Raw genomic sequence first — 16,721 nt, forward strand, 5'->3', positions numbered from 1 at the left:
CGGGGATTCAAACTGCCGACCTTCTGATCGGCAAGCCCTAGAGTCTGTGGTTTAACCCACAGCGCCACCCGCGTCCCTCCAGGAGGGGTAAGAGAACTAATTAAAGGGTCAAACAACCCAGGGCTGTCTTCCGCAAATGGGAACTAGAATTTAATTTCCACATATTTAGCATCTATAGGCAGCAAAGCCCTTCGCAGAACAAATGGGGCTGCTGGCTTGACGTGGGGCCTCATGGTTTAAAAACAAGCAGGGAACACTTCTCTGCCTTGTGGGGCTGCATGCTGTTTAGTGGGTGGAAGCAGGAGCAAAACTGAGGAGCCTTGAGGGAGAAGGTTTACCAGAAGCAAATTTCTTAGGACTTGATGGATTTTGCAAGAATTGGATACCAGAAATTAGGGGGAAAGCAAAACCCCTTTCCAACACAAAAGCCCTAGCTATGCCACTGTGCCACAGGCAGCAGAATCCAAGGAATGCCTCCATGGGTGCCTCTCTCCCAGTGAGAATAAGAAGAAGCTGCAGTGGCTTCTGGCGAGATCTTGTGAGACCCTCACAAGATCTCATGGAGGCCTCCAGGGGCCTTTGCATGATTTTGAGGGGCTTTTGTGAGTTCTCACCAGAAGCCGCAGTTACGTGACCCTGATAAGCAGGGCTTTGGCGGGAGCAACAAGGGGGGAGCAAAAGGCACACCGGATGGCACCTTCCCATTTTGCCACAGGTTGCAAAAAGGGATGGGCCGTCCCAGCCAAACAAGAGGCATTGTCACAGTTTGAGAGTACATCCCAGCCAGGCAAAAGCACTCCAGGGAGGTTTGGGACAAGGCTAGCGGGGAGAGAGAGCTGAGGGCCACAAAGAGACACCTGGAGGTCCGCATTTGTTCTCTGGGCCTAAAGTTCCTCAACCTGGCTGAAAAAGGCTTCTGGATGGTTTTACATTTTTTACAAAATGTAAGGGCCCTTCTTCAGGATAAATACAAGTTTATCAAAATAAGAATGGGGCGGGAAGGCAGTGTTGGTAATCAGTCTTCCTTCAGAGCTCCTTGCTGCAGTTTCCACACTTTGCAGTGCATTTTCCCCATCTAGTGGCGTAGCGTGGGTTGTCAGCACCCGGGGCAAGGCAAGTAATTTGCGCCCCCTAACCCGTGGATTTGCGCCCCCTAACCCGTGGATTTGCGCCCCCTAACCCGTGGATTTGCGCCCCCTAACCCTAACCCCCAGATGTTGCGCCCGGTGCGCCCGGCCCCCCCTGCACCCCCCACGCTACGCCACTGTCCCCATCTTATTGCAAAAAAGTCTGCTTTTTGACAATAGCAAGTTTGTTGTGCAGAGCTCCAATAAACTTTAATTGTGTGACCTGGATTTGCTCAAATACAGTTGTGATACAAAGATATTTTATTCTGCCTTTTACAGGACAGGAATGAAAGGAGGGGAGTTAGCAAAAGTGGAAGCAAAGGGTAAGTAAGCAGCACGTGGGCATTTGAGATTTCCCTGTTGCTGTTAATCCCATTCCAACCCCTGTGAATTTTCTCATAGGAAAAAGTAAATGTTTTACGTTTAAACTCATGCTTTCCCCAAGTGAGAAGTGTCTCTTTGTTAAAACGCCATAAAAGAAACCTAGCGCATCTGGCCTGCCCCCCTCACTCAGTACAGATTTCTTTTATATATACTGTAATAGAAAAAGTACACACACCTGCTTGTTTTACTATGCTGCTTTCCCCCACAGCTAAATATTAATAGGAATGTTCCAAATTCAAATGTTGGCCAACATTTCAAATTCAGTTTAACATCCATCCCTGATGTTTTGCGGAGAGGGGATTTGCCCCCAACTAATTTGCAAATCTGCCACCTGTTCTTTGTGCCTCTTTGGCATCTGCATATTCATGATTTTGTAACTTCTGTAACTGCATCACATACACTGCAATCTCAGCCGCAGTAAAGCATATTTTTGAAGTGTGGCTGTCAACATCAGTTCTGGCGTAGTCTGAAGTTACCAAAACCCAAAGGCAGAAATAAAAACTTTATGGGAAAATGTGCTAATTAAAATTCAGAATTTTTTTTTTAGGCTCATAGTTATTTGCAATTTAGAAAGCTCTCCTTTGTCATCATATCCAGCCAAACCATGCCTAGAACATGCATGTGCTCTGACTTAGATTGGCTTTTTCAAACCCCATTGGCTTGGAATACCATTGCACCTGTTTAGGTAAACCAGCTCAAATCCTGTGCAGACACATCAAACATTATTCCCAGGGAAAGGCACTTCTGGGATTTTTTGCTGCAGGTGCCCAAATAACTTGACCAGTCTTGACTTGCAGGGAATTTGCTGTTCTGCCTCAGGCAGCAAAATCTCTAGCTGTCTGCCCAACAAACAGCTTGGTCATGTACTGCTTTTGTGATATTTCCAGCAAAATCCTATGATTTCTCCATAGCATTCCACATTGAATAGTTACGTTCTCTCACTAACAACATCTAATGGAGATTAGGGCTGTATACACATTACTGTATTGGCTTGAAACACAGCTAGGTTGTTTTTTTAATACTTCAATTCAGATTGAAGCTGGTTTCACAAGAAAAGACAGGATACAGATATGGATTGTGGTGAACGTGGTATGTATATATATTGCTTCCCAAACTTACAGTGGGAGCGCATTGGATGCAGAGTAAACGGGTGAGTGTACACAGCCTAGAAATATCTGATCTCACACTCTTCAGAGCTGAGCAACAGAACCCAAGCAAGGGAACTGAGATGGAGCCAGCATGAGGAGGAAAAGCCACACAACCCCACAGAAAGTGGATGTTCAGACAGGAGACCTGTGTCGTCTTGCATTCTCTTCTTACTGGGCTGTTATATGATGTCATATTGCATATGTCATTTACCTTTATTTTACCTATATTACGTAAGATTTCTGCTGCCCTTTTGGACTCTACACTTAGCCTGGGTTCAAGGTCCAAAGACATTACTTCTGCTTGAATGAGATGAAGCAGTGCTCTCAGCCTCCCTTACAAATCCAGAGGGTGTGTGTTATGTACTGAGTTGAATAGGATCCAAACTGCAGCAGTCTGATTGGTCCTAGAACAATAGGATTCAGAATGCAGCAGTCTGATTGGTCCTAGAACAATGCAGCAGTATGACTGGTTGGCAGGAACCACCCAATCATGCTCCAGATAGAAGTGAATCCACAACCTGATTGGCTTACAGTAGAATTCCAGAATTAGCCAATCATGTGCAGCCCATTGTTTAAATAATGTATATAAAGCAGATACTTTGAGGGGACATTCATTCATTCCTCCTCACCACTATGAGCTGAATAAAGAGCATGAAATCACTTTGCGACTCTGAATATATTTCAGTGTGTTTTCTCTTACATTTTATTTGGCTGACTGAGGGTAAGCAGGGAAGGAGATTGACAGAAAAAGGAGCCATCTGCACTCTTACTTTCCACACAATTCATAGGTGTAGCAAATTTCTCCCAATCACCATCTGATTCAAATCATGCTCCTCTGAGGGACCCCTTCACACATACCTGGTGCTACATGGAAGCCCATTGGAGCATTTTTACATGTTTGTGCAGTGTATGAATACTACAACAATGTACGTGGTGGAGAAGCATGAGCAAAATTAAAGGGAAGAGGCTATCATATGACAGGATGTGTGTGTGTGTTAAAAAGCAGGGGCAGGTTTTTAGTTGTTTTCTCACATCCTAATTACATTTTCTGGAGGGAATGATCAAATTGTTACAGGAGTGGGATCTCCCGATTCCCCCACTCTGGAGTCTCTGTTGCAAATGCAACGATGCATGGAAGATGCCTGTCTGAAGAAATGCAGTTAGCACATCTGGGGAGATTGGGCAACCTGCTGTAATTCCAGTGTGCATGGAATTCCATTCCCCATTTCATCAGACAGGCATCTTCCATGCATTTCTGTATGTTGCTTCTGTGTTACATGCCAGTAATCACCTTCACCATAGTGTGGGGGGGGCAGCCTCTCCTGAAGAGACCCACCACATGCCAGGGCATTGGGTGCATAATCGTTTGTGGGCTATGTGCTGTTGGTGGGTGGGGTTGAAGCCAGCAGTGGGCAGGGCAGAGCCTTTCCATCTCCCTCCCTGCCCAGAGGCTGCCAGAGGGTGGACAGACCAGTCTTAGAATCATAGAATTGTAGAGTTGGAAGGGACCATGAGGATCATCTAGTCCAACCCCCTGCCTTCATCTGCCCAAGCTGCAACAAAACATGTCCCTCCTGCGGTGGTCTCTACAGCCACAGCAGGTGCCACAACCTCACCCACAAACTCCTCCATTGTCTCCCAAGACAGATGGATGACAACATCTTTCTTTCTTTCTTTCTTTCTTTCTTTCTTTCTTTCTTTCTTTCTTCCTTCCTTCCTTCCTTCCTTCCTTCCTTCCTCCCTCCCTCCCTCCCTCCCTCCCTTCCCTCCCTCCCTCCCTTCTTTTCTCTCTTTCTGCAGCAAGCAAACACCTATATTGTATTTTACTAGACCACAGAAGGCAGAAGGGACAACCCTTAAAGGTATATTGAAAAAGAATCTTTTATTTTAAAAAGTGATCCAAAAGTCATCTACCATTTCCAGTTGGCAAGGCTGGAAATTATTTATTTGTAGAAGAATTTATATCCTGCCCTCCCAGAAGACCTCCCCCACCTCCTTCTATCAGGGCAGTGTGACACCACATAAATACAACAGAATACAATCAATAAAAGTACAGCATCATCGGAATGAATAAACAGACAACAGCGTTATAGAAGCAGCATAGAAGCAATTTAAATAGGAACTCCCAATTGTTAAAAGGGTTTTGCCTGGCCCTGAAAGATAACTTAGTAGGAAGCTCAGAAGAACCTCCTGCTTCAGGTAGCATCTTGCCTGATGAAGCATTCTGGAGAACGTGTTACTATTTTGTGACATTTTAGTATGGGCCTTATAAAAGCATTTACCAACTGCAGATTTTGGCAGTTTATGGACCAAGAACACAGCTATTTTTGCTTCCTATGTCTCCTGGGAGAGTATTCCATAGCTGGGGAGAAAAGGCCGTCTCCTGGAAGTGGACTCAATGTCTACATAGCAAGAAGCACATCACAACTATACAGAATAGAAACAAGGATGACCGATACCCCAAAACTATAACATCTCTTTATTTCTTAATGATTTTTCCCCCTTCCTTCTTTGGTTAGCAATGGGTACAGCCTTTAATTTTAAACTTCACAGACGTGTACATAGTTTTAAAGTTGTAAATGCGCCTTTCCACCTGGAAGATTGTATCTGCTTGCAGACAAGAAATACAAGTGGGTTATTTAAAAAAGGACTGCTTATATGGTGGACCTTTTAAAAAATATAAACTAAATTTATAGTTCCCTTGTGAAAAGCCTTGCCAGCTCAAAATGCACTGGAATAACTTTTGGTCATTATTTATTCATTTATTTATTTAGAAACATCACTTCTGCTTTCCACGGCTCAACGCAAGAAAAGGCAACCTGTGGCTCCCCAGATGTTGCCAAGCTCCAAGAGCCCCAGTCACAACACCTGGAGGCCCACAGATATCCCACCCCTGCTTTAGCACACTGCCCTCTACTGAGGGACTCCAGAAATGCTCGTTCCCATTACAGTATTCCCTTTCTTCTCTAAGCGCACATTCTGCTGACATTTTCTCACATGGGCCATTCTGGCCTAGCTGGCGAAACCCAACACCTTGCATTAAAATGGGGGGTGGCTGCCGTGTCCCCTCCAGATGTTGTTTGTCTCCAACTCCCATCTTCCCCAGCAACGTGGCCAACAGTCAGGAAATGATGGGAGTTGTGTTCCAAGAACATTTGAAGGACACCCAGTGTGGGGAGAGGGGAAGGAGAAAATTTCCCACCCATGATATCACTCTATGCTTAGTTAAATTTGAAGGGGGACAGCCCCAATTGTTTTAGTTTCTTAAAGTCTTTGATATTAATTATTATTATTTATTATAATAAAGAACAGTGAAGCAGCATGGAAAAAATATATCTTAGCTACATTACCTTAATTGCCAAAATATATATATACATCTTTTCCTCTTTAATTAAAAATAACAACTACCAAGGAAGGGAGGGGTGTTAGGCACAGGCAAGGTACTAAAACGAGACATTAGCATCAAAAGATGGGTATAAAGAAATATACCCCAGTGCAACCAAATGTGGAGATTACTCCTTTTCCTCCTCCAATTTTTATTGTTGTCCTCTTCCTGCCAAGGAAGAGACTCCAGTGCTCTTGCCCCAGTGCTTTTTCAAAGCACCACAACTAGTCTGCCTTACGTACAGATTTTTCGCGCTGACCTTAATGCCTGTGTTAGAATCATGGAGTCGCGGAATTGTAGAGTTGGAAGGGACCCTGAGGGTCATCTAGTCCAACTCCTTGCAAAGCAGGAATTTCAATTAAATCATACATGACAGATAGCCACCCAGCCTCTGCTTTAAAAACCCCAATAGTTAGGATTTCAAGTCAGTTTCATTCCTGGGACACTGTTCCTGAACTCCCAAGTTTGTTGGACAGGAGCTTTGGCTGGAAAAGGTGCAGTAAGGACAATCCAAACGACTGATCGGCTGCAGGAGCACCTTCCCTCTGAGGAAAGGCTGAAGCATTTTTGATTCTTAAAAAAATGGATGAATTTCACAGCCAAACGTAACAAACTGCCAAACTTCATGAAATGTTGGAGATCTGTGATGAGATGGACTGAGAGCCACCAACTTGGATGACTTTAAAGGAGGACTAGGGAAACTTATGGAAGATGAGGCTATCAGTGACTACCACGATGGCTGTGTTTTCCAACCACTGTCAGAATGCCTTCATAACTCTTGATAGAAAGTCATGTCCCAAACCGGTAAGTTTTGTAGGAGGAAACATTGTGGCTGAAACAGACAGGATGGAGGTGATAGCTGCCATTTTTAAAAGAGAGCAGGCGCATTTGGATGATTCCAGAAATAAGTGCTTCCTCCCATACCCCACAAGCCTCTTGCACCTACACATTCTCTCTCTACTGTCTAAATTTCAGCTTGAGATCTATTCCGATCCAAACGTTTGGTGAAGCCAGTAAGCTTTTTCTCAGTCAGATTTCCAGGTCTAACCACACTTCCAAGATGGGTGATTTCCCCAGATAAAAAGGGTCTGGCCAGCATGACCCTGCAACTTCAATAGGTTATGCAAGATGAGAAAACTGGAAAGTATTTTTTCACAACCAGGGCTGAGAGCAGATGGACTTTAAAATGAGGAGTCAACATGGTGTTTCCCCCCACAAAGTGGGCTGCCCAACTCCTCCACACCCCTGTTCTAATTCTTTTGGCAGACCCATTGAACAACAAATTAAACTCTGATTGAATAACTCACCTTGCGCTTCCCTCTATGTTTCAGGTGAGCTCTCTGCCTCTCCTCAGTTCATCTGATCTACCATCTGCTTAGTGACTTAAAGAAAAATGCCCTAATTTTTTAAAAACTGCCACAACTATTTGTCAGATCATAGATGTGTGGAATATACACTCTAAGTACACCCTTCACCATCTCTTAGGTTGGGTATATGCTCCTATGAGCTCATAGGAGCATCCTACGACAAGTAGCACCAGTAAGCAAGCTGCTACATTTGCACAGGGTTGTGTGCATCATTCAGGCATTGCCGTTTGACCTAAACATGCTATTGCCAGTTCTTTTCTTTGGGACTCGGGAGGGAGGCTGCATGATTTGTGGTGGCCTAATGGACAGAACTGGCATACTTAAGTGCATGTCCTCCTTCCCCACAAAATTTCCTGCATTGACACCTCTTTAGATAAATCTTTTGCCCGCCAGGACAAGCTCACTACTACTTGAACCGCAGCATCCCAAACTGAATGCCAGCTGCCCAAACCATCTTTCCACTCACTAGTTCCTTTCAGATGTAATCCAGAGCATAGATTAATGTTTTTTTAGGGCATTATTCCAGATGACCAGATGAATGGCAGCCCACCTAAGACTTGATAAAATCCCTCCTTCCAGGTGAGTCTTTGAAACCACAAAGCATGCCTGGTGGGTTGGACTGGGCACATAGCATTCCTTAAGTCAAAGAGACCAGACAGGGCTGGGACTGGATTTTGAGGACAAATATATCCCCACAAAACCACTAGGGGGCAGCAAGGAGATAGTGGGGGGTGAGATTTCAGAACGCAACCCCTGAAAGTGTAATGGGGTGAATGTGGGATTCTCATGCTTGTGATGATGTGTGAACCCCAAATCCACCTACCCATGAAATGGGTCAGTCTCCAGCCAGTCTGCTGGCATGCATTTTCCAAGCATGTGCCTGCCAGTTAACACAAATGCAGGGGTAGGTGGGGGAGGCATATTCAGGGTAGGGTGGACAAGCAGGAGAGGGCTGCTTAAGCCTTCTCATGCCTGCCACCATCCATTCATATGTTATGCTACACACCCCACCAATTTTCTCTGCAGTCGGGCTTCTTCTGGCTTCAGAGCCCAACTGGGAGAAAAGCACTAAAAAGAAAGAGAAAAAAGCTCATGTTTCTGCTTGGTTGTTTTTGCATATGCCCCCTCACTCAGTGTTAGGAGTAGAACCAGGGGTTGGGAACCATGTTTTTTTCTTGTACTGTTGTGTATTTGTGCCATCACTAAAGAGGTACAGGTCTCTCTCCCCCAACCGTTATGCACGAAGCCTTGTGCTGCCTTCCTGCCCAGCCAATGCCCTGGCCCTTCCCTCCTCTGCTTACAGAGTCCCCTTTCTTCTCCAAACCATTCCCAGTTGTGAACTTGCCCCATCACATCTGCCTATTTTCACCTGTGTGCTTCTTCAACTTGCCTTCTTTTAGGGGAAGTTCCATGTGGCCACTTCAGGAACCCACCTCAGGGTACTTCCCTCCTGTCTCCCCCCTGCTTATCGAATCAAATTTAGTTGGGAGTCCATGGGTATGTGGGTAACAATTGTGCAAATCCAGCATTTATTGGCAGGAAACCTTAAAAAGTCAAACCTGCAATTCCAGGGAGAGGAAAGTTAGTATGGCTGGGAAGAATATACCACCGCAAACCAGTGAGAAGGGCAAAAGTCCACTGGCGTGGCTGGATGAGGAACTCTGCAGGTGCTGGCTGAGCATCTGCTTCCCAATCCAGCTGCCTGGTGGCACCACAGATTCCCAACAGGAGACTGAGGACAACACCAACCAGTTGTTTACAGGAATGGGGGCGGCAAGGGGCTGGATGTGGTCCTTCCCCGACTTCCAACTCTGAATCAAACAGTTGATCTGTGCAATTGCTTTCTTAAAAAACAGACAATTTAAAACAAAACAAAAAACACCAGCGATCCAAGGCCACAGTTGGGCAGTTGGACAAGAGCCAAGAAGATCCACACCAGAATGACAGTGAAGGACAAAACTGATCTGGAATGTGGCAGAAGTGCTGGCCTGGATGCCTTTCAAAGAGGAGTCTGCTGTCCAAGCAGTAAGTGCATAATGTTGATGGGTATTTCTGTCTGTGAACGCTCTGCTGAAAGGGTGGGGGAAATGTCAAGTGTCATTCCATTCTCTAGCTGCTCCTTAATTAGTGCCAAAGCTGCCATGATGAGAAGCTGCCTGGTTTCCATGTGGAAAAGCTGCTGCTCTTGTCAGTTTCCAGTAGTTTTCTATTGAACGAATTAAAAAAAACCCACACACACCAAACCCCTACAGCACATTCACACACACACAAAATGTGGAGCCAGGTACATCTGTTTACGTGAAACAAAACAAACCAAAGGATGAAATCTTGAAAAGATGCTGTGATTTTTCTCCCCGCCCCCCCTTTACTTCAAGCATCCAACTCATCTGTGGGGCAGGTATTTTTCAAAAAGGGGCAAAAGAAAAAGAAGAAACAAAAGCAAAAAACACACAAGGGAGGGGGAGATGAATCTGAACAGCAGTGGCCATTCCTGTGGTCATCATCACATGCCCAGCACCATTTGAAAATAGTGCAAATTGGAAGAGGTGGCTGGGATGTGCCCACAATGACATGGAGGCAAGTCTGGGTGGGATTCCTCAGGATATCTGACTTGGATCCCCATTTCCCCTCATCACAACATCCTTTAAAAAGGATGCTTAAAGGAGAATGGAGCTGACTCCCTGGAGATGGGAGAGGGCTCACACTGGTGGGAAGACCAATGCTCTTGTCAGCTAGGACCTGATTTAGCTTAGAGCTTTTGACTGGGCTGGAAGATGTTCTTCACCAGAACGGAGCTGCTTTGGAGGTGGAAGGAACAGCTCCTGCCCTTAGATGAAGTCTCCACCCTGCCTCTTTGCTGTTGGCTTTTGGGTGGCTGGTCTGATGGAGTAGAAAAAGGTCCTTTTCTGGAGGGGCTGGAAAGCACCTTGATGGTGAGCGGTGATTGTTTGCAATGGCCTTGTTAACTGCAGGACACCTAACAAAGCCTCCTGAAGGTATGGAAGAGAAGGGTCATACTCAAGCATGAAAGCGAGGGGCTGTTTCCTTCAGGTCAGTGTTTAAGACCCCTGGCTGTGGGAGATTTGGGAGAACCGAGCGGCTTTTTCTCCCAGCAGAAACGCTAAGAAAGGCTCATCTGTGTGCACTTCTGAAGACCTCCAGGCTCTCTGCAGGATTCCTGTGTGGGGTTTCCAAGTAACGCCTTCCAAATCTCACCCTCTTGTGCATCAGAGACCTCAAAAGCTCCACCCTGTTGCCGCAGCTGGACCTTTTCGCTGCCTTGCGCCTTGCTGGATTCCTTATCCCTGGTTTGGAAAATGCCCTGCTCTGCAAAGACAGCACTCCTTCCAGGACCAGGTGGCCACAGTCCGATTAGCTGATCCTACCCTCGAGGGGGGTGTCTTCAGGTATCTGATCAGCAGACCGCTTCACCGTTTCTCCTTGGGAGTGCAACTTCTTGTGAAATAAGTGCGGCATCGCAGACACAGCTGACAAGGGAGCTGGGTGTTGTTCGCTCAACCTGCCTCCTTTGGAAGGGTTCAGTACGACGGGCTCAGAACCGAGGAACGTAGACTCCTGGCGCACCTTTGCTTGGCACTGCTCTGCCCATGGCAGGAAGACTCCCTCTGAAGTCTTGCATGTGGTTGCTCTACGTCTCGGGATCCGTGGCTCAGGCACAGATTGCTTTCCTATAGCAGAGAGCAGCCTGGTATCGCCCAAGTTAACCTTTGTCCTGAACTGGGGCACCTCCCTTTTCGCTCATGCCCTAAACATGAAGATAAAGGAAGAAGCACAGGACAGTCTAAACCGGTTGCGTGTCAAAGAGCAATAAAAGAAAAATAAAAATATAGGAAATTGCAGCATCCACCACAATAATAGCCCTGCAAGCCTGAAGGCCATTCACCTGCCCACTTCAATTTCCTATAAAATCTTCACATTTCTTTACTCCTTTCTTCTCCATCTAGTGCTCCCTGAGGTCTCTGTGTCTTAGTTCATTGCCTACTCTAACCCTCCTTCCTTCAACCACCTTCCCTGCTCAGCTCCATGCTGCTGGCATCCTTGTCTCAGACAGACTCTCCCACTAGCACTTCCAGCCTTCATCTCCCCTTCACCCAGACCCCTTATCACCTCTCATTTCCTTCTGAAAGAATCCAACCTGTCCCGAGATTATGTAGATTTCCTCCCCACTTAGTCAAAATTATCTCCTGCTCTCCTCAAAGCAGCCGTGTGCTTTGTGATTGTTCCACAGCTAACCCTTTCCCCCCTAGCTGGGGGAAAACCTGTGAACATTCCGTGACATCACAGCAGCTAAGCTGTTGACAGGCGATGGCCTGATACCCACCATTCCTTTCTGGCTGCTGTTGTCACCTTGCAGGTTGAGGAAAGGGTTGGTTTGTGCGGTGAGGACAGGTGGGATAGTTACCCCTGCTGCAGCTGACATCAGGCTGTTCCCACTGGTGCTGAGTGATGGGGAAGCCATCAAGGAACTGGCTGCATTAAGCTGCTGAGGGGAAATGGAGGCCAGGAGGTTGCTGTTGGCAACTGAAGCTGCAGGGGCATTGGAGTGGAGGAGGGATGTGGAGGTAGCCGGCCCGAGGCCAGTCATGGACAGCTGGGAGGAGCTGGCCATCTGGAGCCGCTGCAGCTCCCTCTTCTGCTGAATCTGTTGAATCATCTGGAATACCAAAGCCTGCTGCTCCTGGGAAGACAAAATTGCAAAGGTCAGCTGCAGAAGGATCTTGGCAGCTCTCCCTCCATGCCAACAGGAGAGAAGAACTAGGGGAAGGAGTGCTCCCATAACTTAGGTCTGCCACCCCAGTCATGGGCTGGAACAGGAAGGAAAGCTCTGCCTGAATCAGGATCCTACGCTATGGGATTTCATCTGTTTCTTGAGGTGCCCCCCCACAGGGATCTCCACCCCGTAGTTCAAGAGCCACTGCTCTGCCTACTGTCTCTACACCGCTCATAATGTTATGAACCTCTCTCATAATTCCTCCACACCCCAATCTTTGTCCCCCCAGATGATCCAAGCTTTTTTCATCCTTTCCTGGAACTTCCACCCCAGCCTTTCCCCTACCACCCAAGTGTAGGAAGCCAAGGCACCTCATCAGCTGCTTAGCCCCCTTGCCTGCTACAACTGTGGGCAGGAGTTGCCAACCAGAGCAGAGGTACTTACTGGGTTGAGTGGCTGCGAAGTCAGGAGCTGCTGCAGCTGCTGGAGCTGGAGCTCGTGCTGGCTGAGGAGCTGCTGCTGCTGCTCAGTCAGGTGGTTTGTGCTGGCCATGCTGGAGAAAGGGAAGAGGGACAAAGCGTCGAGGGGGGTGGGGTTAGAGAGCTATCTCCATAAAGAGTGGGGCCACGCCCCAAAACATTGGCGCTCAAGACAGAAAAGCCAACTGACACCTCTGGTTCTAACTTCACCCCAAGTAACACCTGCAGTTTCCTGCTTAAACGTCCCCAAAACAAACAAGAGCTGAGGCAGCAGGAGTGCTGTTTGGGTCAAAGAGGGCTTGAGAAGAATTTAATGGTTCACTGTGTTCCCTGGGTCAGATTTGCCTGCCACCTTCCAATGGCACTGAAAATTGGCTGCGTTAGGAGGCATGCCAGGCATGCTCCCTCACCTGGCCTCATGTACGGGAGGGCAACGTGCGACGTGGCTCTTATAAAACGTCATTGCGCTCCCCTCGGGCTTCCCATAGAGGCACTTGGTTGGTCACTATAAGAACAGGATGCAGGAGCAGCTAGGCCTTTCGTCTGATCCAGGAGAGCACTCATTTCCCCACCGCCTTATGGCAAGAGACCAGGCCTTGTTGATGCAAACTGGCGGTCCAGAGAAGGCATGAGTCTTGATCCCCTGCTGTCATGCTTCCCTTATTGTGTCTCCTTCCCCCACCTTTGGTCACTTATATGTCTTAAAGGTTAGAAACTCTCTTCCCTTTTACTTGCACCAAGGTATAATTCCTGCAGTCACAGAACTGCAAGGTGCAGGTAGCCCTAGTTTGGATCTTTCCAAACTGCAGGTTGGACTACACTTCAAGGCGGCGGGGGGGGGGGGAATGTTTTTCACACATTCCCTGTTGGGCAACCTTCCAAGGGCCACATGGCAATAGTAGGCAGGGTCAGGGTCAAAAGTGGGCAGGGCAATGGGCTTATGCTTTATGTTTGTACAGTAGGCAAGTTCATACACATCCCCCACTCTATCCTCCATCCAGACCAGAGTTCAAGGAGACATCCCAACCAGGCAAAAGTACTCTAGGTGTGAAGCAGGATCACTGAGGGGCGTGGCTTGAGGAGAGTTCCGAGGGCCAGACAGAGAGGCCTGGAGGGCTGCATCTGGCCCCAGGCCTGATGTTCCCTACTCCTGCTTTATGGTGAGCACACATCTCTGCATCTCCTGCTTCCATCACTGATGCCTTTTCATCATTTTGTGCCTTGCCTGGATGATATAGCTCAGGGGTATGCACAAACCTTGCAAAACACACATGTGATTAAATCTGGGAGGCCAACCAGGAACAGCAGGTGTGGGTGAAAGCCAAATGCCCGGGAGCCTGGCAGAGTAGGTGGGGACAGCCACCTCCCCTGAAGCTTTCACCAATAAAATGCTTTTCTGGAACGTGTGGCAGAACTCTGGCCAAGTAGAGCCCCTTTAGGCACTGCAAACCCACCTTCATCTGTTCCTCCCTCCTTCCTGAGTCTTACCTGCTTTGGCTGCTGGAGAGCTGCAGGTTTGGGGGCCCACTGCTTTGCACCAAGAGGGGATTCTGGGCCTGGGTGGCCACTGCTCCATTCAGACCTCCCAGGATGCCGTTGATGGGTACCTGCTGCCCTCCCGCCAGGCTCCCAAGTAGACCATCCACCAGGCTATGATTGGCAGGGGCGCCTCCCCCATGGACTGTCCCCATTGCCCTGGCCAAGCCATTCACTGGTGGCGGCTGTTGCACCCCAGTCGTCATCGGGAGGGAGGCAGGGCTCTGCTGCAGCAAGGGCAGCGGGGGAGGCGTGCTGTGGAAGGAGAGGGAGGAGCTGCTTCTGCTGGGGCAGCCGGAGTGAGGATCCTGCAAGGAGGGAGGAAAAAGGAGGGAAAATCATTCTGGTGTGCAAGGGATCCTATCCAGGGGCTGCCTGTGACTGAATCCAGCACATCCCACCAAAGGGAAAGGCATCTGCCAGGTCCAAACTGCTGGCAACAGGGATGGCATTTTGATGCCCAAGCTAATGAGTTTTTGTGTGTGTGTGTGTGTGTGTGTGTGTGTAAGTAACCCTTGTGGGAGGTCTCCTGTGCCAGCCCCTGCTGAAATGAATGGATGCCATGCAAGGGTGCTGCCATACTCATACACAGCTCCCACTGATTTCATGGCACTGGTGCTGCAGGAGATATTCCCCATTGGCTGGTCTGCCTGCCACTCAACCACACTCCATGGCACTCCTAATCTGCCATGGAGGAGCCGCTTCTGGCTGGGGGGGTGAAAGTTCCAATAAGGAACAGTGGGGAGAACGGAAAGAGATGCTCCGTACCTCAGAGGAAGTAGAGAGCGAGTTTTCAATGCCAAAGCTGTTCTTGCAAGGAGGGCTCTTGCTGATACTCAACGAGTCGCTGTTGCACGCTAGAGGGAAAAAGAGAAAATCAGGAAGCCTCTCCAGAGAACATCTCCACAGCTGTAGAGCACCTTGTGTCTCCGACTTAGCCCAGCTTAGCCCACCCTATCCAAGGTGACGGCTAAGAGCTTCTGGATCACACTGAATGCCTTGGGTCTGTGCCTCTTTCTTTTGAGATATATATGTTGTTGGCATCTGACTGTCTCAAGATACAATGGAGTGCGCCTCTGGGGATGAAGTCAAGGGCTGCATTAGCTGCACCAAAGTGACCTCTCTGGGTACAAGCCTGAGCAGTGTTTATGGAGGTCCTGGGCTGCCCAGACAAGACTCTTGTCTTGGCCTCACTTATGTGGTCCAAAGGACAGCAGAGCAATACGTTTGGCACCAGCTTGGCTGCAGGAGTTGCCAGAAGGAGGCATACAAGGCACCATCCAACCATCTTAGGGACTTCACCACAGATTTGTGTAGGGTTTACTCCTTAGCCCTTTCTTCTCTCAGAGATAACTTCCAAGGCAGAGGTGGTTTTCCTTCTCCTAGATGGGCTACCTTCCCAGGTTGATGAGCCTCATCTGCCCCTCACTTCCCACTACAGCATGTGCAGAAACCACCATATATGCTGATTTCTGACTCTCCTTGTTTGCAAAGTGGCTGAGGAACCAAAAAAGGCCAAACCATAAAGTTTTGTTTTGTTGAGGAGGAGCTGAAAACCCTCTTAGTTAAGATTAAGGAAAAGGAAGTTGAGGGACATAAAAGCACGGTATCCCATAAATGGGATGCCATGATTGGAAAATGTCCTTGTCAGGAATTAAGAAACAGTCAGGCAGGGCTTAGAGGAGAGTTCATCTCCATACCATTGGAGGCCAGGATGTACTGAGCCTGGCCTGCAGGGCCGTTGCTGGTGGTGACCACCGGAAAGGGGACAGAGAGCTGGACGTTGAGAAGCTGCAGGCGCTCCTTCTTAGCCGCCAAAGTCATGATCTGCTCCTGGAGGCGCTGGTTCTCTTTCTGCAGCGAATGAAGGGCCTTGAGCATTTCTACAACTGCAGAAAACGTGGGTGGGAAGGGGGCCGGGGGGAGGAGAGGCAACGAAGAAGGGCCGGGAGTGGAGAGGGGTGGGGAGGGAACAACAGTGACACAGTTAGAGCATACACGAAAGGGAGGAGGCAGTAAAATAAGGAGCACAATCAATGAAGTCAACAGGCTGCCCATAATTCTCTGCCCTCTGATTTGCACAGAAAGGAGCCCTCATTCATTCGCCTATTATATTTTCACCCCACCCTTCTTTGAAGAAGTGCTGGGTAGCACACATAGGACTGCCCCTGTCCCCCTTTGCAACAGCCCTGTGAAGTAGGCTGGGAAATAAGTAAGTGGCCCAAGGTCATAAAACATTCTTGGCTTGGGGGATGCGTTGGAACACAGGTCTCCATGGTTTGAACCCAAAGCTCTAACCATCAGAGCACACCTGCAACTTGGGGCCCTGTGCTCCCTGATGGTCAGGAATGAGGTCCAAAGGTCTGAGAGGTGTGAGGTTCGATCTTCCAACATCCGCATGAACCAACAGAAGTGGTTCGTTCATTTTATTTTTTTAAGAAATGAACCTCTTCTCTGCACATCTGCTTTGCTTGTTGACATATGGCATCAGAATGCCACCTCCCCACCCCTAAGCAAGCCTTAGCAGGGGAAGTTTTCTGCAGAATGGAGATAGCCTGATGGG

At 48.1% G+C, this 16,721-nt stretch overlaps 1 protein-coding gene and 1 long non-coding RNA gene across 16 annotated transcripts in view; one reads left to right on the forward strand and one right to left on the reverse strand.

Moving 5' to 3' along the window:
* Positions 1–530: 530 nt before the first annotated feature.
* Positions 531–9,388, forward strand: LOC310748151. The gene is made up of 4 exons (XR_014541115.1): positions 531–944; positions 1,407–1,450; positions 6,644–7,990; positions 9,268–9,388. It is a non-coding gene; the product is annotated as an uncharacterized lncRNA (long non-coding RNA).
* MLLT6 (MLLT6, PHD finger containing) overlaps positions 4,525–16,721 on the reverse strand; it is a 94,023-nt gene continuing 81,826 nt past the window's right edge. For 4 of the 15 annotated variants that reach the window (XM_083582564.1, XM_083582561.1, XM_083582562.1 and 1 more), the window contains exons 15-20: positions 15,859–16,047; positions 14,927–15,015; positions 14,111–14,466; positions 12,588–12,696; positions 11,754–12,110; positions 5,162–11,177 (exon numbers count right to left, since the gene is read on the reverse strand). In XM_083582564.1, the coding sequence (XP_083438690.1) occupies positions 11,133–11,177; positions 11,754–12,110; positions 12,588–12,696; positions 14,111–14,466; positions 14,927–15,015; positions 15,859–16,047 (1,145 nt within the window). In that variant the 3' untranslated portion in view covers positions 5,162–11,132. Of the gene's footprint in view, positions 11,178–11,753; positions 12,111–12,587; positions 12,697–14,110; positions 14,467–14,926; positions 15,016–15,858; positions 16,048–16,721 lie in introns of all 15 variants that reach the window. The other 11 variants (XM_083582560.1, XM_083582559.1, XM_083582557.1 and 8 more) reach the window with 4 other exon arrangements.

The sequence above is a fragment of the Podarcis filfolensis genome (genome assembly GCF_964270895.1).
Source record: "Podarcis filfolensis genome assembly, chromosome: 13".
Taxonomy (NCBI): domain Eukaryota; kingdom Metazoa; phylum Chordata; class Lepidosauria; order Squamata; family Lacertidae; genus Podarcis; species Podarcis filfolensis.